Source organism: Physella acuta, unplaced genomic scaffold (assembly GCF_028476545.2).
Source record: "Physella acuta isolate Inbredline_101_S28 unplaced genomic scaffold, ASM2847654v3 ptg000268l, whole genome shotgun sequence".
Lineage (NCBI taxonomy): Eukaryota > Metazoa > Mollusca > Gastropoda > Physidae > Physella > Physella acuta.
In genome coordinates this window covers 102,440-128,692 of record NW_026731787.1, presented here as the reverse complement: position 1 = coordinate 128,692, position 26,253 = coordinate 102,440, and the positions used below count along the sequence as shown (strand labels likewise).

Genomic DNA, 26,253 nt, shown 5'->3' with positions numbered 1-26,253 from the left:
AACTCGTGGTATCAAATCTTTGTTGTAGAAACACGTCATTTCCTTTCTACGATTCTAAATTTAATTTCTCCTCATAGCGTAACGACGTGCATTGAATTACTTTCTCTCACGGCGCAGGCGCGTGTTGCTATTTATAGACTCAAATCTACGAACTTAAGTACTGGTGCAGTTCACTATAGGATGAGTATTGACGTGCTTATATCGACACGTGTAGTGGGTGGGTGAGTTTTGGCACGGGGCCCCTGATTTATCTTGTCTTCGACACAAAGCTACGAACTTAAGTACTGGTGCAGTTCACTATAGGATGAGTATTGACGTGCTTATATCGACACGTGTAGTGGGTGGGTGGGGGGGGGTGGAGTTTTGGCACGGGACCCCTGATTTTTCTGGTCTTCGACACAAATCTACGAACTTAAGTACTGGTGCAGTTCACTATAGGATGAGTATTGACGTGCTAATATCGACACGTGTAGGGGTGGGTGAGTTTTGGCATGGGACCCCTGATTTTTCTTGTCTTCGATCGACTTGGTCTTGTGTCGGCACCAGCCAAAGTACAGACAGCGCTGAGTACATTGTGATTGATCTCAACGGTGGCCTCAACTGCGTGGAATATTCAATAAAATCATGGCGTGCCTTCGAGGAATAATTAACAAGGCGCGGTGTGGGTGGGGCGGATTGTACCGAGTGATTGCACAAAGATTGTTGATTAAAGAAAGTAGATGTGTGCTGAGGCATTGAGGAATGAATGGGATAGTTTAGATCTTGACAAAAATGTGAGGTAATTTAACTATTTTGTGTCTTCAAATCCTTTACATTCTCCAAAGGTGAAGTAATGTTTAATAATTGCAGTTTTTCTTTAATTGAACCAATTCATTATACAGTTAGACAATGATGTAGCTAGTTAAATAAAAGCTGAGACATCGGAGACATCGATGATTTAACATTACAACAACACAAGTAATTTAGAAAAGGATATATATATATATATATATATATATATATATATATATATATATATATATATATATATATATATATATATATATATATATATATTTATATATATATATGTATGTATATATATATGGGAATATGTGTGAATGCGTGTCAGATTCATACCCTTCTAACCATCTATCAACCCCTCTTATTCTATATAATAATACCATATTTGTATTTTTTAAAAATAGCCAGCGTTAGTGTTTCCATAATCTCTCACTGAATGCCAAATTTCGCCACACTCTCTCCCCCCCCCCCTAGTTTAATACCATCTTCCACTCCTGTCTCCGATAGTTGCCAGTAACCCCCACCCTCCCCCACCCTCCCCCACCACCCTCCCCCAACCCATTCTTTTATTTCTAAAACAGCAAAGATCGATGTCCAGATCATCAAGAAATGACGTCTGTGTCAGCTTGACCTCATCACGTGACTGGATGCAACCCTCGCCACAATGGTGATCTAAATCACGTGATGACTAGTTAAGATTTAACACGTCAGCGAAGTGGTGTGGGTGTGTGTGTGTGTGTGTCGGGGGGAGGGGTGGGGTGATGGTACCGAAAATATCTGAGCCAAAAAAAAAGAGAGACGAGGTTAGAGGTCAAATATTTCTGAGGCAAGTGAAGAGCGAGGTCAAGATTGTTATACTGGGACAAGTACGGAATTGAAGAAGATAAACGACGTTAGGAGCCGATATAAGCACGTTAAGACAGACGGTCTTGCCAGAGAATCAGAATATATTCGTTATCTTACATAAGTTTTTATAGAGTTTCTGGCCAATTACTAGTCAACTAGTCATCAGTCAACTAGTCATCAGTCAACTAGTCATCAGTCAACTAGTCATCAGTCAAATAGTCATCAGTCAACTAGTCATCAGTCAACATAGTCATAAGTCAACTAGTCATAAGTCAACTAGTCATCAGTCAACTAGTCATCAGTCAACTAGTCATCAGTCAACATAGTCATAAGTCAACTAGTCATAAGTCAACTAGTCATCAGTCAACTAGTCATCAGTCAACTAGTCATCAGTCAACATAGTCATAAGTCAACTAGTCATAAGTCAACTAGTCATAAGTCAACTAGTCATCAGTCAACTAGTCATCAGTCAACTAGTCATCAGTCAACAAAGTCATAAGTCAACTAGTCATAAGTCAACTAGTCATAAGTCAACTAGTCATAAGTCAACTAGTCATAAGTCAACTAGCCATCAGTCAACTAGTCATCAGTCAACTAGTCATCAGTCAACTAGTCATCAGTCAACTAGTCATCACTAGTCAACCAGTCGAACTATTTCATGCGTATGTTGTCACTACAGAGAAAAAGAAAGCGAGAGAGAGGGGAGAGGGGGGGGGGAAAGAGAGAGAGAAAGAGAAGAGAGAGAGAGGGGGAGAGGGGGGGGGGAGAGAAAGAGAGATAGAGAGAAAGAGAAGAGAGAGAGAGAAGCAAACATCTGTTATACATTTAATTAATTAATTTATAATTGGCTAAACCGCTTTGCCAATTAGTTCTGGATTAGTAAGTGATACTGTAGGATTTATATTAACTCCAGATTTTCGTTAATGATTGCATAAGTTGTACATCGAAAAATAAGCAAAGTCGCCTCTGTACATAAAAAAACAAATGAGTGTAAATTGGCCACACATTACGCAAAACAGAAACAACATCGACCGACAAATATTAGATTGGAATCGTCAAGGAAAGATAAAGCCGGGTAGGTCGAAAACAGAAAAGCTCAGTTGACAGAGAGATGCAAAGACAGCTCAAATGTCATGGACTGAACTGAGTGGAATTACCCAATGTCGATACCTCTGGTGACGTGTGTTAGACAGGAGGCTTTGTTATATTTGTTTGGTTTTCCTGTTTTGGGAATACATGTATGTTTGGAGAATAAATATATGTTCTGTGAATAATTATGTGTTTTGGGAATACATGTATGTTTTTGGAATAAATATCTTTTGGGAATAAATTTTGTTTTGGAATAAATGTATGTTTTGGGAATACATGTATGTTTCGGGAATAAATGTATGTTTTGGGAATAATTGTTTTTGTGGAAATAGATGTATGTTTTAGGAATAAATGTGTTCTTTTTTGGGAACAAACGTATGTTATGTGAAAACAAGAATGTTTTGGGAATAAATGTATAATTTAAGAATTACATGTATGTTTTTGTAAAAGACATAACCATGTTTACCACGACATTTTAAATAGACATGTATTAGACTGACCTTCACCTTCTATCCAAACATCTGCCTCACGTTTGCTCCTCCCATTCAGCTCAAGACTCTCAACACGATCTCGACCGTCCGCCACCCTGTAGCCAGTGATCACCACAATGGCCGCCATGTAGGCCAGAAACACCCACCCAAGTCTGTAGAGTTTCCTGCGTCCCTTGGTTCTCCACGGGCAGCTAGTCCTGGAGATGTGGATCTCCGACTTGGTGCCGTCTTCGACTCGACACGACTCCTGCTGCCCTTGCATGGTGCTGGAAGATGGAGGGCGAGGAGGTTTGTCAGTGCATTGTCTGTTGGAAGAAGTTCCTTGCCAGGTGTGGCAGTGTGTGAAACGGTTTACCGAACGTCCGCTCATGTTGCTGGGTGTAGCATTTAGTTATGTCTGCCGAGATGCTTCTATCACTTTAGCATCTGAAATTAAAAGACATTAGAGATTAATAACAATGAAAATGTAAACGATGAAACCCTCCGAACAAAATACAAACTTGACCAATAGGTAACGGTGTGATCTAGTGGTAGAGCATAGGACATCTACATCACAAGTCTTGAGGTGGATCTCTGACGAAGGAGAGTTCACTCAGCTATAATAGGTACCTGGCATAAGTTGGGGAAATCCAAGTTAGCGGACATTGAACTAATTACTTCTCTTTAAAACCCGAAGTGAGACAACACGTGATGAACTTACCTGCCCGATGGACTCTCTGGTCTAAAAAAATACTTCACTTTTTACCGACCCATTACAGGCTGTAGAGAACTACAGTGTCTAGAGAACTACAGTGTCTAGACATTTTAGTACCGCAGTTCCTAGCACGCAAGGCAGGATCTACGGAGGCTTGTAACTAAGGTTTGTATCTAAGGTTTGTAACTGAGTTTTGTAACTGAGGTTTGTATATAAGGTTTGTAGCTAAGGTTTGTAGCTAAGCTTTGTAGCTAAGGTTTGTAACTGAGGTTTGTAGCTGAGGTTTGTGTGGTTTGTAGCTGAGGTTTGTAGCTGAGGTTTGTAACTGAGGTTTGTAGCTAAGGTTTGTAGCTAAGGTTTGTAGCTAAGGTTTGTAGCTAAGGTTTGTAGCTAAGGTTTGTAACTGAGGTTTGTAGCTAAGGTTTGTAGCTAAGGTTTGTAGCTAAGGTTTGTAGCTAAGGTTTGTAGCTAAGGTTTGTAACTGAGGTTTGTAGCTGAGGTTTGTGTGGTTTGTAGCTGAGGTTTGTAGCTGAGGTTTGTAACTGAGGTTTGTAGCTAAGGTTTGTAGCTAAGGTTTGTAGCTGAGGTTTGTAACTGAGTTTTGTAACTGAGGTTTGTAACTGAGGTTTGTAACTGAGGTTTGTATATAAGGTTTGTAGCTAAGGTTTGTAGCTAAGCTTTGTAGCTAAGGTTTGTAACTGAGGTTTGTAGCTGAGGTTTGTGTGGTTTGTAGCTGAGGTTTGTAGCTGAGGTTTGTAACTGAGGTTTGTAGCTAAGGTTTGTAGCTAAGGTTTGTAGCTAAGGTTTGTAGCTAAGGTTTGTAGCTAAGGTTTGTAACTGAGGTTTGTAGCTAAGGTTTGTAGCTAAGGTTTGTAGCTAAGGTTTGTAGCTAAGGTTTGTAGCTAAGGTTTGTAGCTAAGGTTTGTAACTGAGGTTTGTAGCTGAGGTTTGTGTGGTTTGTAGCTGAGGTTTGTAGCTGAGGTTTGTAACTGAGGTTTGTAGCTAAGGTTTGTAGCTAAGGTTTGTAGCTGAGGTTTGTAACTGAGTTTTGTAACTGAGGTTTGTAACTGAGGTTTGTAACTGAGGTTTGTAGCTAAGGTTTGCAACAAATACAATAAAAGGAAGTAATGTCTTGGATTAGATTCATCCAGTCTGTCTAAAAGCCGGAAGTGGGTCGGTTGTTTTATTGTCTCTAAGTCTGTAACTTTAGTCAATCCGCTGTTTCAACTGGCTGATGAATCATTGGGAGCTGGGTGGGGAGGGGAAGGAGGACGACTGGGTATCCAAAAATTCTTGTACAACTAAGAACAAATGTGTCTGTGAAACTAGCAGACAATTAAGGATATCTTTTTCTAACAAGTTTCGTTTGTTACCTAGTACATATCGATATTCTGTTCAGCTTTGTTTTGGTAAATTAGATTTATCACATTGCAGTTTTCAAGTTTAGACGTACCGGGACACATCAGTGTTATATCGACTTTAGGCGGTCTGGGACGGGACTAAGTGCAGCGACTAAAGTAGCACCGTAAAACAATTTTAATTTTGTCTGCTTCGCTAAATTATGTACGCCATGATCGTTATCCCTGCTATTATCACGTAGCCGCGACATAATGTTGTCACGTGATATTGTTTACACACTTGAAAAATACGAAGAATCTCATTAAATTTTAATAGTACTTGAGTGCGCATGACAGGAAATGTTTCTCCAAAGCCTGGTGGGCGTGTTGATGAGTGGTATTTATCCTTCTCTTATGGACACGTTTTGTCCTGTTTTACGACAAGGAAAACAAAACAAAAGGTTAAGTATATGTGTTCTAATTTTCTTTTAAATTCTACACTAATTAGCTGTAAAGAAAAGTAAGAGCGTCGTGTATGTGGCGGCTAAAAATAGACGCGGTGATTTGATCCGATTCCCTCCTCGTCTTTGTGTTTCAAGTTTACCCAAGAAGAGATGTTGAAAAAGCCGGTAAAGGTTCGCTAATCAACGAAACAAAACCAGCGTTTGTTTGGTTTCTACAAGGAAGGGTGGGTGGGCTTCCTGTGTTTGATACTCTAGAACGTTACTGAGGGTCGGGGGGAAAGGAGTGGGGGTGGGTAGAAAGAAGGGATACGATGTTTTTTTTTAACGCTCAAAGAGATTAGAACATTGGTTAACTTGATTTATAAGCTTTTACTTATGTCACAATGTCTGCTCGGAGTTTTGGTCAAATCATATATCTGAATTTTAACCTACTTCAAGAGTAATTTTTCCCAGATAAATGATTTCTGATGACAATACAAGAGTATTTAACTTTTAGTCAAAATATATATTAAATTAAGCATTACATTTGGTTTAAAGATTTTTAAAAAGTACAGTAAAGATTAATCTTTTGGCCATTGGGCAGCCGAAGTTAATTTTTCCTGCCCTCGGCATATACCTGGATGGTGTGGTCAGCTCTATGCCTAGCGACGTTTACTCTCTCCAACATAAGTCAGGTATCCATCAGAACTGGGTGGACTCAGTTACAGTCACAAGTCCAAGCTCGAAGCCTTTGGGCTATAAGCCAAAAGCTCTAACATTCGACCACGCCGCCCCACGGTTTAAAATCAACCATTATTCAATAACTAAAGGTGAGATAATGGAATAGGACCTAACGGTTGCTGGGTTAGCCAGACGATCTGCCAGACGACTGCAGTGAGTTGATGTTCGTGGATGGTTTTACGTCAGACAGGGGCAGATAATTGCGTAAAGTAAAGCTCGCAAAAATTAAACGCGTTGGATATAGATCTAGAATAAGTTGTTTTCAATAGCCAATCAAGGTTAGTATTTCATATGTGATACTACCAAAAATGTTACTCGTATGATCGGGTGTTCACAAATAACAGTAAGAATTGCAGCTAAAAATAAATATTTTTAGTTTTCTGCAAGTTTATTACATACATTTTAAAAGTATTACATTGCACATTTTAAACTTTCATTTTAATACTTGAAAAACAAAGTTTTTAAATTATACTCCATCTTTTATATGTTATATATATGTGCAATACATTAATACATAATGGGTATTTTCCATTTAGAGAAACCCGTTGACAAGCATTAGATAGTATTTTATGGAGTAAATGTCAAAAGGTTGAGAAACACTGGTCCTGATATAGCTGGATGACGTGGAGAGTCACTAGAACAAGGAAGATAATCCACACTACAGTAGGCAGGATAAGCTAAATCCAATTTCACAGAATGAAGACAGAATCCATCATGTAATACCACTAACTAGGGGAGATCATCGACAGCGTTGGTAGCCAGGAGTTATCTTTCTTGATGGCATTGTAAGGTGGACCCGGTTTTATCCCGTGTAAAAATAACTCACCTATTGGCAGAAAAAACAAACTAGCCCAATCAAGGTCTGACTGTATACAAGAAAATCTCTTCCAGACTTATCTATTTCTTTGTTGTTGAAAATCTTGTGGTTAGTGTTGGTTTGTGTATGCATGTGCGTGTATGCGTGTGTGTGTGTGTGTATTTAAGTGTGTACAGCTTAAATAAAAAAATATGCTGAACAGATTTTTTAGAATGATTAGAATTCACCTTACGACAGAGATCAACAAGAACGAAAAACTTTTAAGTATTCAAATTATTTTTAATTTTTTTTACGGTATAGTAAACTTGCTTCGTGGCTGGATGGTAGATCATACAACTGCTAACCCGAAAGTCTCGAGTTCAAATCCCTGGTTCGTGTCAGTACAGCGTCCCTGAATCGTACCTGACTCACGTACGGTAAGGGCGGCTGTATCCGTTCAAATGCCGAGGCCACAGAAATAGGTGAGCTCTACTTTACCTGGCCCAAGGACCGTCAAGTTCGGAAGGGTATTTGTTGTTAATAATGTTCTTATAGTTTTTAGTGTAGAATATTGCCAACGAAATATCTTATACTTTTGTATGAACTTTTCAAAAACGTTTTTAGGTGAAAGACACCTTTTTGTATTGCCGCCAGAAAAACAAAAAACAATTTTTCACGAGATTACACTTTCTTCCAATTAAAGATGAAAGCAAATATTCGATACCACATAAAAGAAGATTTTCTTTAAACAGATTTAACCGTTGCTCAAATTTCAATCAGATTTCATGCGGTAATCCACTGTTGAAACGTGACTTAAGCTGAGAAAGATGGCGTCTGTTATTTCAAGTAAATCAGACTGAACATTCATGTTAAGTTGTACAAACATTATACACAAACTATTAAGTTGTGCAAGCTTTAAACACAAACAATGCGTCATAGATATGACAGCGTTGACTTTCTAAAGAAATCGAAGCGAATACAAATATCAAGAAGTGATGAAGTTCTAGATGCAAGATTTAAGATGACCTGTTCCAGTGGTCAGGATGGGCATAAGTCACATGACGTTAAAATCGATGATACAGAAACAGTTGAACAGCGTCGAAATGTTTTTGTAAAGCCAATAGAACTACACGTGTCGAAAAGCATTTAGTAAAGAACTACAAAACAAAGTTTGTTGGCACTGCTGTTGGTGAGATGGCGTGTGATATTTGCACTGTTGTTGGTAAGATGTTGAGTGATGTTAAACATCCGCTAGGGCAGTCCTGAAATCTGTCTAATACCTCAATAAAAGAACGAATGATAATCTGACAGGTCATTGCCTATTCTATTGTTACTATCGCCTCTCAATAACAGATCGTTTGTCTGTCAATATTTTCGGTCAACTAAAACCTCGACATCTAGGTTTAGATAGAAGTTTTGTTTTTACTTTGTTGTTCTATTTAGGGATAGATGGCGTCACCTTATGTATCAGAAGGAGAGAACAGGGATAGATGACGTGGCCTTGTGAATCAGGAGAACAGGGATAGATGACGTGGCCTTGTGAATCAGGAGAACAGGGATAGATGACGTGGCCTTGTGAATCAGGAGAACAGGGATAGATGACGTGGCCTTGTGAATCAGAAGAACAGGGATAGATGACCCAGCCTTGTGAATCAGGAGAACAGGGATAGATGACCCAGCCTTGTGAATCAGGAGAACAGGGATAGATGACCCAGCCTTGTGAATCAGGAGAACAGGGATAGATGACGTGGCCTTGTGAATCAGGAGAACAGGGATAGATGACTCAGCCTTGTGAATCAGGAGAACAGGGATAGCTGGCATGACGTTGTGAATCAGGAGAACAGGGATAGATGACTCAGCCTTGTGAATCAGGAGAACAGGGATAGCTGGCATGACGTTGTGAATCAGGAGAACAGGGATAGATGACTCAGCCTTGTGAATCAGGAGAACAGGGATAGCTGGCATGACGTTGTGAATCAGGAGAACAGGGATAGATGACATGACGTTGTGAATCAGGAGAACAGGGATAGATGACATGACGTTGTGAATCAGGAGAACAGGGATAGATGACATGACGTTGTGAATCAGGAGAACAGTAGTGACATCTCACATCACGAGGTTATGAAACAAAACAAAACAAAAAACCACCAAGTACGATATGTCCAGTTTTCAGTCCACATCGTCTATCCTGTCTATCACTCTTATGCTAGTTCTTACACCCCCCCCCCTACAACACTAACCTAGGAATACAGTGCCTAGTGTGAGTCCCCGAACTAAATCCGAAACTTGTGTGAGACGGCAGAAAAATAATTTATGCTGATAGACTTTTGTCTGTCTTGATAGAATACAGATGCAATTTTTTGGCTGGCTTAACGGCTTAGCAGAACACATCTCAGGAATAACGTTTTTACTTTTGAACACATACAAACACAATTAGGAGTCTACTATTTCATTATTAGATTTTAAAAATCACGATCAAAAACATCCTGTAAAACACAGCGATTAATTTTTTTGTTAGTTTATGAGTACATTCTAATAAGTCTTTATTAATTAACACTGAACATTAATATATAGTCCTAATAAAAAAAATATCGAAAAGTAAAAATACGAAGAAGTAAAATCTCTTCCGTTTTTTTGTCACGTCTTAGAAGACTAGTTCGAATTTCTGTTGAGAAAAAAAATCTTGTAGTGGAGCTGAAGTTATGTTGAACAACACTGACCTACAGAGAAAGACATCAACAGACCCATAGACCTTTACATAGACCTAAAGACATATACATAGAGACTTTTATCAGACCTACAGACCTACTGACCCTCATACAGACCTACATAGTGACACATACCTACAGACCTTTATACGACGTACAGACCTACTGACCTACAGATACTAATACAGACCTAGAGACATATAACTAGAGACCTTTATCCGACCTACAGACCTACAGACCCTCATACAGACCTACATACTGACACATACCTACAGACCTTTATACGACGTACAGACCTACTGACCTACAGATACTAATACAGACATAGAGACATATAACTAGAGACCTTTATCCGACCTACAGACCTACAGACCCTTATACAGACCTAGAGACATATACACAGAGACCCTCAGACTTGAAGGCTATAAGACCTACAGACCTACAGACCTATATTCTGCCATCTAAATTCCGTCAGACCTACTGACTTACGGACTTACAGACCTACTGACCTAGAAACTCGCTGACCTACAGACATCAGAGTAAAAAGAAGCGTGTGATGCCTTTATTGATGCCGCAACCCTTGTCAGATTTCGCTTATCTGCATAATTGAACGGTCTACTATTTGAACTACATTAGATAGCGATGGGGTTTTTCAAAGTACCTTCTTTATGATAACTCTTTTTCTTCGAGAGTGAGAGGAAGTGTGTGCTTGTGTATATGCACGTTCGGGTAAATGTGCGGGTTTGTTTGTCTGTGTGTGTGTGCGTGTGTGCGTGCGTGCGTGTGTGTGTGTGCGTGTGTGTGCGTGTAAGAGAGAATCTAAAAGGAAAAGCGTCTTTTTATTAATAATTTAGTAAAGAATTTTCAAGAAACACTTTAAAAGAATGAATATAAATTAGCATTAACTTACATTTTTTTGCGTAAAAGCTAAAATATGGTAGCTTTAAGTTTTAATATGAAACACACGCACATGCACAAGCACACACATACACGCACACAAGTTTTAACTCCAGTAAAGATTTAAATGTCATTATCTAATAAACCTAGAAATAACATTATCGGGCATTTAGACGTTTTTCGCCTGTATAACGACAAAATAAGTAAAAAAAAAATGGATATCGGCTGTAGAGCATATGTAAATTTAAAAAAAAATAACCTTGGGTTTTAACATGTCAAGCATGACTTAGGCTATATAATATATGTAAAAAGATTGCCTTTGGCTGAGTAATATAAATAAATCAATGGATCTAGGTTGTATAACATTCGTAAAACAATGGCCCTCGGCTGTATTACATATGTAAACAATGGATATTTACGGGCGATTCTACATACTCGTTTCTCTATTGCTAACATTTCCTTCGAATTTTTTATTTGTTTAACTTATAGGCCGGGTAATTACATGTAATTGCTAAGAAAATAATTTTATAAGAATTTATTACAGTACTTAAAGGCTCTCAAAATAAATCAATAAGATATGTGGTATTTGTGAGTTTTTTGTGTGTGCAAAGGTAGTTTAGAATGAGTGGTAATTGTGTGATTTCAATGTTATTTGAGTGGAATTTGTGTGGTAATTGTATGATATCAATGTTATTGGTGTGGAATGTGTGTAGTATTTGTCCTTCAGTAGAACTCGCACAATAGAATGATTTTAAATCTAATTGATGATGTGTTAGATCTATGTCAAGATTTTAAATCTATTTCATAATTTGTAAGACCTAAGTCAAGAATTTAAATCTAAGTCATGATATGTTATATCTATGAGCATGTAACACTTTAAAACTCTTTGTGTGTTAGATCTATGTCAAAACTACATTGTTAAATTAAAAGTTAATTCAGCCATCATACCTCAGGGGGGGGGGGGGGGCTGCTATATATAAGCTGACGCTAAATGCAGCAACTAAACTTATCACTTTAAGGCATTAACCTTTTAAACCCTGCTTGCGTGTTTACTAAACTTTCCTTTTTAACTCACAGCTAATTTTCTTGTAAGAAAATTATATTGGGTTGCTCCTAGGAACAGAACACCTGTCAACATGTTTGATGGCTACTTTGTGGGACTTCCTGTCAGTTGATTTATTGCGAGGAGCAATTTTAAAACCTGAACGTAAATTAATTAAATTGATGGCAAGCAGGCCAAGGTCAAAGTTTATGAGATTGAACTCACTGGCCGTGGGGTGTTCCTCGTTTGGGAGTTTGGGGGAGTCTGGGCACATTTTATGAGCACGATTTTACTCTTTGTGAGAATAGAGAAATCTGATTCTTTGGTTTTGATTAGAATTGTAATAGCTCCTTGTGGTTCTTAGCGTTGTTCAGGTTAATGGTTAATAAATAATAAATATGTAATATGTGATACAGCTAGAATGGTTGTTTAATTCTTTCATTCTAGGTTATAATTTTATATGGTCTAGGTTTGTGGTAAACGGACAGGGTTTAGGTCTGTGGTAAACTGACAGAGTCTAGGTCTAGGTCTGTGGTAAACTGACAGGGTCTAGGTCTGTGGTAAACTGACAGGGTCTAGGTCTGTGGTAAACTGACAGGGTCTAGGTCTAGGTCTGTGGTAAACTGACAGGGTCTAGGTCTGTGGTAAACTGACAGAGTCTAGGTCTAGGTCTGTGGTAAACTGACAGGGTCTAGGTCTAGGTCTGTGGTAAACTGACAGGGTCTAGGTCTGTGGTAAACTGACAGGGTCTAGGTCTAGGTTTGTGGTAAACTGACAGGGTCTAGGTCTAGGTTTGTGGTAAACTGACAGGGTCTAGGTCTGTGGTGAACTGACAGGGTCTAGGTATGTGGTAAACTGACAGGGTCTAGGTCTGTGGTAAACTGACAGGGTCTAGGTCTAGGTCTGTGGTAAACTGACAGGGTCTAGGTCTAGGTCTGTGGTAAACTGACAGGGTCTAGGTCTAGGTCTGTGGTAAACTGACAGGGTCTAGGTCTAGGTTTGTGGTAAACTGACAGGGTCTAGGTCTAGGTTTGTGTTAAACTGACAGGGTCTAGGTCTAGGTCTGTGGTAAACTGACAGGGTCTAGGTCTGTGGTAAACTGACAGGGTCTGGGTCTGTGGTAAACTGACAGGGTCTAGGTCTAGGTCTGTGGTAAACTGACAGGGTCTAGGTCTAGGTTTGTGGTAAACTGACAGGGTCTAGGTCTGTGGTAAACTGACAGGGTCTAGGTCTAGGTCTGTGGTAAACTGACAGGGTCTAGGTCTGTGGTAAACTGACAGGGTCTAGGTCTAGGTTTGTGGTAAACTGACAGTGTCTAGGTCTGTGGTAAACTGACAGGGTCTAGGTCTGTGGTAAACTGACAGGGTCTAGGTCTGTGGTAAACTGACAGGGTCTAGGTCTGTGGTTAACTGACAGGGTCTAGGTGTGTGGTAAACTGACAGGGTCTAGGTCTGTAGTAAACTGACAGGGTCTAGGTCTAGGTCTGTGGTAAACTGACAGGGTCTAGGTCTAGGTGAGTGGTAAACTGAAAGGGTCTAGGTCTAGGTTTGTGGTAAACTGACAGGGTCTAGGTCTGTGGTAAACTGACAGGGTCTAGGTCTGTGGTTAACTGACAGGGTCTAGGTGTGTGGTAAACTGAAAGGGTCTAGGTCTAGGTTTGTGGTAAACTGACAGGGTCTAGGTCTAGGTGAGTGGTAAACTGAAAGGGTCTAGGCTAGGTCTGTGGTAAACTGACAGAGTCTAGGTCTGTGGTAAACTGACAGGGTCTAGGTCTGTGGAAAACTGACAGGGTCTAGGTCTAGGTCTTTGGTAAACTGACAGGGTCTATGCCTAGGTCTGTGGTAAACTGACAGTGTCTAGGTCTGTGATAAACTGACAGGGTCTAGGTCTAGGTCTGTGGTAAACTGACAGGGTCTAGGTCTGTGGTAAACTGACAGGGTCTAGGTGTGTGGTAAACTGACAGGGTCTAGGTCTGTGGTAAACTGACAGGGTCTAGGTCTAGGTTTGTGGTAAACTGACAGGGTCTAGGTCTAGGTGTGTGGTAAACTGACAGGGTCTAGGTCTGTGGTAAACTGACAGGGTCTAGGTCTAGGTTTGTGGTAAACTGACAGGGTCTAGGTCTAGGTCTGTGGTAAACTGACAGGGTCTGGGTCTGTGGTAAACTGACAGGGTCTAGGTCTAGGTCTGTGGTAAACTGACAGGGTCTAGGTCTAGGTTTGTGGTAAACTGACAGGGTCTAGGTCTAGGTTTGTGGTAAACTGACAGGGTCTAGGTCTAGGTCTGTGGTAAACTGACAGGGTCTAGGTCTGTGGTAAACTGACAGGGTCTGGGTCTGTGGTAAACTGACAGGGTCTAGGTCTAGGTTTGTGGTAAACTGACAGGGTCTAGGTCTGTGGTAAACTGACAGGGTCTAGGTCTAGGTTTGTGGTAAACTGACAGGGTCTAGGTCTGTGGTAAACTGACAGGGTCTAGGTCTAGGTCTGTGGTAAACTGACAGGGTCTAGGTCTGTGGTAAACTGACAGGGTCTAGGTCTAGGTTTGTGGTAAACTGACAGTGTCTAGGTCTGTGGTAAACTGACAGGGTCTAGGTCTGTGGTAAACTGACAGGGTCTAGGTCTGTGGTAAACTGACAGGGTCTAGGTCTGTGGTTAACTGACAGGGTCTAGGTGTGTGGTAAACTGACAGGGTCTAGGTCTGTAGTAAACTGACAGGGTCTAGGTCTAGGTCTGTGGTAAACTGACAGGGTCTAGGTCTAGGTGAGTGGTAAACTGAAAGGGTCTAGGTCTAGGTTTGTGGTAAACTGACAGGGTCTAGGTCTGTGGTAAACTGACAGGGTCTAGGTCTGTGGTTAACTGACAGGGTCTAGGTGTGTGGTAAACTGACATGGTCTAGGTCTGTAGTAAACTGACAGGGTCTAGGTCTAGGTGAGTGGTAAACTGAAAGGGTCTAGGTCTAGGTTTGTGGTAAACTGACAGGGTCTAGGTCTAGGTCTGTGGTAAACTGACAGGGTCTAGGTCTAGGTCTGTGGTAAACTGACAGGGTCTAGGTCTAGGTCTTTGGTAAACTGACAGGGTTTAGGTCTAGGTTTGTGGTAAACTGACAGGGTCTAGGTCTGTGGTAAACTGACAGGGTCTAGGTCTAGGTCTTTGGTAAACTGACAGGGTCTAGGTCTAGGTCTGTGGTAAACTGACAGGGTTTAGGTCTGTGGTAAACTGACAGGGTCTAGGTCTGTGGTAAACTGACAGGGTCTAGTTCTGTGGTAAACTGACAGGGTCTAGGTCTAGGTCTGTGGTAAACTGACAGGGTCTATGCCTAGGTCTGTGGTAAACTGACAGTGTCTAGGTCTGTGATAAACTGACAGGGTCTAGGTCTAGGTCTTTGGTAAACTGACAGGGTCTAGGTCTGTGGTAAACTGACAGGGTCTAGGTCTAGGTCTGTGGTAAACTGACAGGGTCTAGGTCTAGGTGTGTGGTAAACTGACAGGGTCTAGGTCTGTGGTAAACTGACAGGGTCTAGGTCTGTGGTAAACTGACAGGGTCTAGGTCTAGGTTTGTGATAAACTGACAGGGTCTAGGTCTAGGTCTGTGGTAAACTGACAGGGTCTAGGTCTAGGTGTGTGGTAAACTGACAGGGTCTAGGTCTAGGTTTGTGGTAAACTGACAGGGTCTAGGTCTAGGTTTGTGGTAAACTGACAGGGTCTAGGTCTAGGTCTGTGGTAAACTGACAGGGTCTGGGTCTGTGGTAAACTGACAGGGTCTAGGTCTAGGTCTGTGGTAAACTGACAGGGTCTAGGTCTAGGTTTGTGGTAAACTGACAGGGTCTAGGTCTAGGTTTGTGGTAAACTGACAGGGTCTAGGTCTAGGTCTGTGGTAAACTGACAGGGTCTAGGTCTGTGGTAAACTGACAGGGTCTGGGTCTGTGGTAAACTGACAGGGTCTAGGTCTAGGTCTGTGGTAAACTGACAGGGTCTAGGTCTAGGTTTGTGGTAAACTGACAGGGTCTAGGTCTGTGGTAAACTGACAGGGTCTAGGTCTAGGTCTGTGGTAAACTGACAGGGTCTAGGTCTGTGGTAAACTGACAGGGTCTAGGTCTAGGTTTGTGGTAAACTGACAGTGTCTAGGTCTGTGGTAAACTGACAGGGTCTAGGTCTGTGGTAAACTGACAGGGTCTAGGTCTGTGGTAAACTGACAGGGTCTAGGTCTGTGGTTAACTGACAGGGTCTAGGTGTGTGGTAAACTGACAGGGTCTAGGTCTGTAGTAAACTGACAGGGTCTAGGTCTAGGTCTGTGGTAAACTGACAGGGTCTAGGTCTAGGTGAGTGGTAAACTGAAAGAGTCTAGGTCTAGGTTTGTGGTAAACTGACAGGGTCTAGGTCTGTGGTAAACTGACAGGGTCTAGGTCTGTGGTTAACTGACAGGGTCTAGGTGTGTGGTAAACTGAAAGGGTCTAGGTCTAGGTTTGTGGTAAACTGACAGGGTCTAGGTCTAGGTGAGTGGTAAACTGAAAGGGTCTAGGCTAGGTCTGTGGTAAACTGACAGAGTCTAGGTCTGTGGTAAACTGACAGGGTCTAGGTCTGTGGAAAACTGACAGGGTCTAGGTCTAGGTCTTTGGTAAACTGACAGGGTCTATGCCTAGGTCTGTGGTAAACTGACAGTGTCTAGGTCTGTGATAAACTGACAGGGTCTAGGTCTAGGTCTTTGGTAAACTGACAGGGTCTAGGTCTGTGGTAAACTGACAGAGTCTAGGTCTAGGTCTGTGGTAAACTGACAGGGTCTGGGTCTGTGGTAAACTGACAGGGTCTAGGTGTGTGGTAAACTGACAGGGTCTAGGTCTGTGGTAAACTGACAGGGTCTAGGTCTAGGTTTGTGATAAACTGACAGGGTCTAGGTCTAGGTCTGTGGTAAACTGACAGGGTCTAGGTCTAGGTGTGTGGTAAACTGACAGGGTCTAGGTCTGTGGTAAACTGACAGGGTCTAGGTCTAGGTTTGTGGTAAACTGACAGGGTCTAGGTCTAGGTCTGTGGTAAACTGACAGGGTCTGGGTCTGTGGTAAACTGACAGGGTCTAGGTCTAGGTCTGTGGTAAACTGACAGGGTCTAGGTCTAGGTTTGTGGTAAACTGACAGGGTCTAGGTCTGTGGTTAACTGACAGGGTCTAGGTGTGTGGTAAACTGAAAGGGTCTAGGTCTAGGTTTGTGGTAAACTGACAGGGTCTAGGTCTAGGTGAGTGGTAAACTGAAAGGGTCTAGGCTAGGTCTGTGGTAAACTGACAGAGTCTAAGTCTGTGGTAAACTGACAGGGTCTAGGTCTGTGGAAAACTGACAGGGTCTAGGTCTAGGTCTTTGGTAAACTGACAGGGTCTATGCCTAGGTCTGTGGTAAACTGACAGTGTCTAGGTCTGTGATAAACTGACAGGGTCTAGGTCTAGGTCTTTGGTAAACTGACAGGGTCTAGGTCTGTGGTAAACTGACAGAGTCTAGGTCTAGGTCTGTGGTAAACTGACAGGGTCTGGGTCTGTGGTAAACTGACAGGGTCTAGGTGTGTGGTAAACTGACAGGGTCTAGGTCTGTGGTAAACTGACAGGGTCTAGGTCTAGGTTTGTGATAAACTGACAGGGTCTAGGTCTAGGTCTGTGGTAAACTGACAGGGTCTAGGTCTAGGTGTGTGGTAAACTGACAGGGTCTAGGTCTGTGGTAAACTGACAGGGTCTAGGTCTAGGTTTGTGGTAAACTGACAGGGTCTAGGTCTAGGTCTGTGGTAAACTGACAGGGTCTGGGTCTGTGGTAAACTGACAGGGTCTAGGTCTAGGTCTGTGGTAAACTGACAGGGTCTAGGTCTAGGTTTGTGGTAAACTGACAGGGTCTAGGTCTAGGTTTGTGGTAAACTGACAGGGTCTAGGTCTAGGTCTGTGGTAAACTGACAGGGTCTAGGTCTGTGGTAAACTGACAGGGTCTGGGTCTGTGGTAAACTGACAGGGTCTAGGTCTAGGTTTGTGGTAAACTGACAGGGTCTAGGTCTGTGGTAAACTGACAGGGTCTAGGTCTAGGTTTGTGGTAAACTGACAGGGTCTAGGTCTGTGGTAAACTGACAGGGTCTAGGTCTAGGTCTGTGGTAAACTGACAGGGTCTAGGTCTGTGGTAAACTGACAGGGTCTAGGTCTAGGTTTGTGGTAAACTGACAGTGTCTAGGTCTGTGGTAAACTGACAGGGTCTAGGTCTGTGGTAAACTGACAGGGTCTAGGTCTGTGGTAAACTGACAGGGTCTAGGTCTGTGGTTAACTGACAGGGTCTAGGTGTGTGGTAAACTGACAGGGTCTAGGTCTGTAGTAAACTGACAGGGTCTAGGTCTAGGTCTGTGGTAAACTGACAGGGTCTAGGTCTAGGTGAGTGGTAAACTGAAAGGGTCTAGGTCTAGGTTTGTGGTAAACTGACAGGGTCTAGGTCTGTGGTAAACTGACAGGGTCTAGGTCTGTGGTTAACTGACAGGGTCTAGGTGTGTGGTAAACTGACATGGTCTAGGTCTGTAGTAAACTGACAGGGTCTAGGTCTAGGTGAGTGGTAAACTGAAAGGGTCTAGGTCTAGGTTTGTGGTAAACTGACAGGGTCTAGGTCTAGGTCTGTGGTAAACTGACAGGGTCTAGGTCTAGGTCTGTGGTAAACTGACAGGGTCTAGGTCTAGGTCTTTGGTAAACTGACAGGGTTTAGGTCTAGGTTTGTGGTAAACTGACAGGGTCTAGGTCTGTGGTAAACTGACAGGGTCTAGGTCTAGGTCTTTGGTAAACTGACAGGGTCTAGGTCTAGGTCTGTGGTAAACTGACAGGGTTTAGGTCTGTGGTAAACGGACAGGGTCTAGGTCTGTGGTAAACTGACAGGGTCTAGTTCTGTGGTAAACTGACAGGGTCTAGGTCTAGGTCTGTGGTAAACTGACAGGGCTTTTGGTAAGATGCTGTATTTGAGTCCTGATGTTAAACAGCCTCTCAAGAAGCTGTGTACAGTTAAACCTTCAATCACCGATGTAAACAAAACACATCAGTGCTCTGTAAAAAAAAAAAAACAACGACTAACACAATATCGCTTAGTTACATTTTACCTTTTGTAAAACACCAAAGCCTGTTCATTGGTCAGTTACTAGATCTATGAGCAACATGGTATGTTTTACACGTGTTCGCCATAAAGGACTGAGCACATTATAGGCACATAAAAACACGGATCTGCATTTATTTACTAGGTTTTAATTAGTGGTTTGGTTTACCTCATTGAACGGTTTCAACAATCATGTTACGTTACAGTAACATTTAACCCAACTAAACTCGCGAGTGAATGTTTGTTTTGTGTACAAATACTTGCTTTATGTGTTTATGTTCTGTGCAGATTATCTTTCTAATATTTGTCTTGAGGGAGGGGGTTGGCACTTGGAAGAAGAAAGTCAGTGGGCGTGCTAGGTTAGGTACGGAGGGGGTAATGTCCCAGGAGAGATGCCTGAAAGAATCTCTGTGTGTGTGCAAAAACTTGTTTTGTGTGGGGTTCTTTGTTGTTTAGAGTGCTTGTTTACTTGTTTGGTCAAGAAGTGTGTGTGAGTGTATGTGTGTGAGTGTATATATGTGTGTGTTTGTGGTCAAGATTGTTATATGTGGCTTATGTTTAATGACAAGGATAATTAAAAAAAAATTAAAATAATTTTTAAGCAATCGACTTTAAATACGTGAGTTTATGTAGATAATGAGCGATTCTAGACGGCTATGATAAGCCACAAGAGGTAAAAATTTGACTTCAAATTTCTATGGTTTTTTTATATGTTGGCTCAGCTCAGACATACACAGTTTTTTTTAAGGAAAGGAAAATGTCAAATGGTGATTCGACCATTCTTGAGCCAACCAAAATAAATTGCAGACCACACAAAGGTCTCAGGTTTAGCTGCGTATGCACTGTCCAGTAGAGTAGTCTAGACAGATGATGTGTTTTAATGGGGAGATCAATTACGTCAGAAGAAATCTATAACCATCTTGGTAGTGTGTCTGTCACACATCGGTATACACACACTGTCTACATCGGTATAGAGACATTGTCTACATCGGTATAGAGACATTGTCTACATCGGTATAGAGACATTGTCTACATCGGTATAGACACACTGTCTACGTCGGTATAGAAACACTGTCTACATCGGTATAGACCTACAGTCTAATCGGTATAGACACAGTCTAATCGGTATAGACACTCAGTGTACTTCAGTATACACAATCTTCATCGATATAGACATACAGTCTAATCTGTATAGACACACAGTCCATCGGTATAGACACAGTCTACATGAGTATAGACATACAATCTTCATTAACGTTGGGAATAATCAAAATATGGCAAAATCTTGGCTGATGACTCATAAAAATTCCTTTGGTAATTCCTAATTAAAAATGTAAATCTCCGCTGAGGAAATCTCAGTCGTCTCCCTTGGAAGCAAAGAGCCATTATTTTAATGCACAACAAGGGCAAGCGATAGTATTTCAAACGTGCATACAATAGTAGCCACCTGGTGTAACCAATAGTATAATTTGTATTGGTGGGTAGATGAGGCTCGTTAGCTGGTGACAGCATCTCATCTAAGTTGGAAAATTCCAAAATCTAACAAAGCTGTCTTGGAGGTTGTTCTTAGGTTTACAAAGGCTGTGGAAGCAAATTTAGAAATAAAAGCAGGTTGAAATAGGAATCATTGGTCTACACGGGGTACAACATGATTTAGACACATTATGCTAAATATGTGGATGATGTAACGTTCAATATTAAAAGTAAAAACGTAGAAGATACGAAAAAAAACCACAAGTTTTTGCGTCAAAGTTTAGACGACTGACATTAAAAATGTGAAATAATAAACTGGTTCAGGTTTTAACAGCGCCGAAAATATTCACTTCCTGTTTTTATAATTACTAATTTATTTTAACAGATCTGGGCTATCAATTTCCTGTTTCTAATTAAAATTAATTAACGCAACAGCGATATTCAACTAAAACCGACCCTAAAGACACGTCATCAAGATATTCTAATTTTTGTTTACTAGACGATTCTTGTTACGGTATTTTCCCTTTAAATTTGTCCACTAATCTATGACCATTACGGAGTTACATCCCATTACTGTTTTACATTCTCTATCCATACTTGTTAAAAATTCATGTTTTCCGACAACCCCTACACACTTGTTTTGTTGATTACAAAAAAAAAAAAAAAAAAAAAAAAAAAAAAAACACAAATAACTGTCTAGAGTTATAACGTGAAAACAAGAGTAACGGTTGGCAGGATGAAGAAAAGACCAGAACACATCCAAGGCCCAGTTCTACAACACTACAACACCAGCAGGTCTAAACACAAGGGGCGGGTGGTGTAGGGGGAGGTTTACATTAAAGCCCCGCGCGCGCTTATTAGCCCAAGCGTACGAGAAAATTGAATGGTAGTTTTAATTTCAACAAACTGGGTTCTTCCCCCCCCCCACCTTTACTCACCCCCTACACGTGTTTTCATCAAATAGAACATACGTCAATTAGTGCTCAGGTCCCTCGACACGTGCACTCGTGGCTATAAATAGAACAGTACCCTACTCACGAGAACTATGGCTTGAAACAGATGATTTATTTTTTGGTAGAATTTCCTTGAAACAGTCAGTTTGTACCCTCGCGAGATTTTTATTCAACACTCTCAAATTTACGTTTCTTTATAATTAAGCAATGTAAGAAACATGCACACATTAAGAATTACGTAATACAGATTCAAATGTGGGAAAAAAAAATTACCTAAACATTGTTTATTATATATATATATATATATATATATATATATATATATATATATATATATATATATATATATACACGTTTAAATATATTTATATATATATATATGCTTATACATATATAATCATATAATATACTTGTACGTATATGTATAGATAAAGATACATTATATAATATATAATGTAGATACATATTTAAGATAAAATTAAGCATATTAATAATAATAAAAAGTACATTACCTAACACATATACTGAAAATATTTTTATAATATATTGTTAACTATGGTTAAAATAATTGTCTACTCTTATCCTCAACACACAGACGACAAAATCTTTCGAAACGCATTCAACATACCTGTTGTTAAAATCACAGAAAGAGCACATTTCACCGTGTTGACCCGGGACTACTCGTCCAATTTATTTCCCCATTGCCACTGTCCTATCCGACACAGGAAGTCGGCACTACAGAGGTGCTGGTCATAGATCTCATGGAACAAGTTACCCAAAGACTCGACAACGCCGATAGCGAGGAGAGTTATGTCGCTTTAAACGACAGACAGGTAGTTACTTGGAATCGATTCCCTAACGTGGGCATGCGCAGAAGGATGATTGCGGCGGGAGGGTGTGTCAGAGACAGAACGGCACGGAGCACGGGCTGTTACGTCATGATTAGTTTGAGCAGACGGGATGACTGGGTACAGCTCGTGAAGCTGAGTGCCCGGGGAGTTTTCAGGGTTTCCTGTGCAAGGTTCTGTTAGCAACAGATTTAATTGTTGCTTTGAATTGAGGTGATCCGTTTATGACGTCGACACACATTTTTAAACCCTCCACCCCAACCCCTCCCATATGAAGGTCACCACAGATTTATAACGTCTTGTAGCACTTAATTCCCATTTACTTAAACAATAATATGACTTGTGTATGCATACCTTACAATTTTTATAAACGTTAAATTTACACATCGTTTTATTCTGTTCGGAAATATCTGCTTTAATTTTTTTTTAGAATTATTTATTAGTAATATTTAGAAAACATGTAGAAAAATAAATCAAAGTAATAGAAGCATTGTTTGTGTTTACTATTTTTCGTATTAAAAAATATGCAGATTTTCAAAAGTATCGATTTTTAAAAATTGTAACCACAATGATATTAGCAATTAGTTGAAAGCCGCTTTCTAGATTTTGTTCATCTAAGAGCAAGCAACAAGGCGCTTATAATTTGAGGTTCGAACGTCGGACTCGTCAGGTTAGCAGCCATGAGCTTTACCTGCACGACCACGCCGACACCCACGTATGATGCGATGTTTTGTTTTAAAATGTGTGTAATGTACACGTTTTTGTACGCCGGTTAAATGTACACATTTTTTACGCAAGTTAAATGTACACATTTTTCTTAGCAGGTTAAATGTACCCGTTTTTGTATGCAGGTTAAATGTACACATTTTTTACGCGATTAAATGTAAACATTTCTGTACGCAGGTTAAATATACACATTTTTGTACGCAGGTTAAATGTACACATTTTTTACGCAGGTTAAATGTACACATTTTTGTACGCAGGTTAAATGTACACATTTTTGTACCCAGGTTGTGTTTTTGTGTACGGTGTGAGCTACCGATTTTAAACTCAACTTGTGCACCTACAAATGGCCCTTAACCAGCCTCCTCCTCTAAGTCTCTTCATCAACACACACACACACATACAGAAGTAGACTTTTCGGACATATACATACACACATACAGAAGTCGACATTTTCGGATGTATACATACACACATACAGAAGTCGACATTTTCGGATATATACATACACACATACAGAAGTAGACTTTTCGGACATATATACACACATACAGACGACGTTTTCGAACGAACGAACACATACACACACACACATACACACACTCATTAAGACGTTTTCGGACGCACACATACACACACATACACACACTCATACAGAAGTCGACGTTTTTGGACACACACACTCACAGAAGTCGAATGGCATTCGTTGCTTTTGATAAAACGTGTTGACTTTTCTTCATGTAAAACGTATTGGAATGTGTAGCGAACATACAACAAGAAAAACAGGCTGAGCAGAGAAATACAAGCAACTGTTATACCAAAAGATGGCGTGGGGTGGGAGGCACTACTTTAAGGGACACCACCACCGAAGTTTGAGGACATCTAGGAAGAAACTGATGTCATTTTTTTTCTCTCAGTGTAATGGCATTATGAATAGACAGTATAGATTAAGCTATATAGGATAATTTCTCAGCAAATTTACTGAACGGTATGAAAAGTTTAGAACAATTAGTATAAGGGTAAAATATTTTGGAAAGGGTAAACATGGTTGAATTACGGTAACGTATTGGGCTATGGGTATATGTATTAGAGTAAGGGTAAAAAAAGGACTAAGAGTTGAAATATGGAATAAACAATAGTTTGATAATGGGTAGGAGTATTGGACTAAAATTAGAAATATTGGATAAGGGTATTATTTTTGGACTTAGAGTAGAAGTATTGGACTTAGGACAGAAGTAATTTAGATAGGGTAGAATTAGATTGGAGAGATAGATAAAGTGCTTGATATGAGACACCTCTTGTAAATTGTATACAAACTGAAGACTTAGAGGCGTATGGCAGTTTAAAATCGTACACAAACATATCAAAGAATGTTTACAACACAAAGCCCGAGTCTGTGATTAAATCAGCAATGTCTGGTAAGATTTTACCATCGTACACAAATACATCATAGAATGTTTACAACATAAAGCCCAACATTAAATCAGCAATGGAAGTCTGGTAAGATTTTACCATCGTACACAAATACATCAAAGAATGTTTACAACATAAAGCCCAACATTAAATCAGCAATCAATGTCTGGTAAGATTTTACCATCGTACACAAATACATCAAAGAATGTTTACAACATAAAGCCCAACATTAAATCAGCAATGGAAGTCTGGTAAGATTTTACCATCATACAAAAATACATCAAAGAATGTTTACAACACAAAGCCCAACATTAAATCAGCAATCAATGTCTGGTAAGATTTTACCATCGTACACACATACATCAAATAATGTTTACAACACAAAGCCCAACATTAAATCAGCAATCAATGTCTGGTAAGATTTTACCATCGTACACAAATACATCAAAGAATGTTTACAACATAAAGCCCGATCCTGTCATTAAATCAGCAATGAAAGTCTGGTGCTACCCTGCTTGTTTCCTGTCATCTAATGCCAGTACACCCTAGAGGTCAGAGGTCAACTAATTAACAAGACGATGACATTTGTCTAAAGGTTCCAAGATCGGAGAGCCAATGTCCAGTTTCCGGGTGGGCTTGGCTTGATTTGTAACTGTCAGTTAATGGCTTCCCTGTGCTAATCTTCGCTTACTGTTCTAGTGCTAGGTCTGTTGTTTTTGTTTTAGTCTAATCAGCTGGTTAATTAGGTTTGAGTCTAATCAGCTGGTTAATTAGGTTTTAGTCTAATCAGCTGGTTAATTAGGTTTGAGTCTAATCAGCTGGTTATTTAGGTTTTTGTCAAATCAAGTAGTTAAATACGTTTGAGTGCAAACAGTTAATTACGTTTTAGTCCAACCAGTTGGTTAATTATTTTTAGTCCAACCAGTTGGTTGATTAATTTTTAGTCCAACCAACGGGTTAATTATATTTTAGTCCAACCAGTTAGTTAATAACGTTTTAATACAATAAGTTTATCGAACCTGCCTAGGAAAACTATTAGATCAATCATAAGACCCATCATTTAGATCAATCATTAGACCAAATCATTTGAGCAATCATTACACCAAACCATTAGATCAATCATTAGACCAAACCATTTGATCAGTCATTTAGTCCTAGTTTAGATACCTAATTCTTACAACAACACAGTCTATTTTTCCCCCACAGATAACAATTAAGCAATTTTAATATCAATTAAAAAAAGAAAAAAAAAAAGAAAAAATACAATTAAAAAATTAAATAAACATTAAAAATACAATATTAAAAATAAAACGGAGCGACAACTCACCATTGAAATGTATCTTTTTGTCAAATGAACAGTTACAAAATAAAATCCGGACGAAATCAAATCAGCATGCACGTAATTAAGCCGACCTTTCCCTACGCTATTGACCAAATACCTTCTCTGATTAGTGTCTGACACCTACACATGTGATGGGCTTGATTAGATAACGTCACAGTTATCGTATGTCCAACCTTAAACTTAGTGTTTAAAAATAAAGCTAAAAAAATATACTTTTATAAAGTTAAAAAACAGTTATGTTTAAGAATAAAAGTATGGTATTAATAAATAATCAAATCAATAAGTAATACGGCTGAGTTTGAGTAGTTGTATTTCTTGAGTATTGTTGGTTTAAATCACACAATTTTACGACGAAGGTTTTAAGGATTGCTCGTCTTAAAATCTTTATACCTCAGGTCTAAAAGTCTTGTTTGTGTCGCTAGTTAAAGCCATTAAAGCCATTAAACAAGATTTTAAGAAAAGCGACACACACGACTTTTAGACCAGAGACAATTAAACTTTAAGACCAGCCATATAAAGACTTTACACCAGCCCTATAAAGACTTGACACCAGC

At 40.0% G+C, this 26,253-nt stretch overlaps 1 protein-coding gene across 2 annotated transcripts in view; it reads right to left on the bottom strand.

Annotated features, from left to right (window-relative positions):
* Nucleotides 1–25,851, bottom strand: part of LOC131939209 (sodium/potassium/calcium exchanger 5) — a 65,235-nt gene extending 39,384 nt beyond the window's left edge. The window contains exons 1-2 of one of the 2 annotated variants that reach the window (XM_059297402.1): nucleotides 25,685–25,851; nucleotides 3,219–3,635 (exon numbers count right to left, since the gene is read on the bottom strand). In XM_059297402.1, the coding sequence (XP_059153385.1) occupies nucleotides 3,219–3,579 (361 nt within the window). In that variant the 5' untranslated portion in view covers nucleotides 3,580–3,635; nucleotides 25,685–25,851. Of the gene's footprint in view, nucleotides 1–3,218; nucleotides 3,636–22,001; nucleotides 22,176–25,684 lie in introns of those variants that run through there. The other variant, XM_059297403.1, reaches the window with a different exon arrangement.
* Between the last annotated feature and the right edge of the window lie 402 nt (nucleotides 25,852–26,253).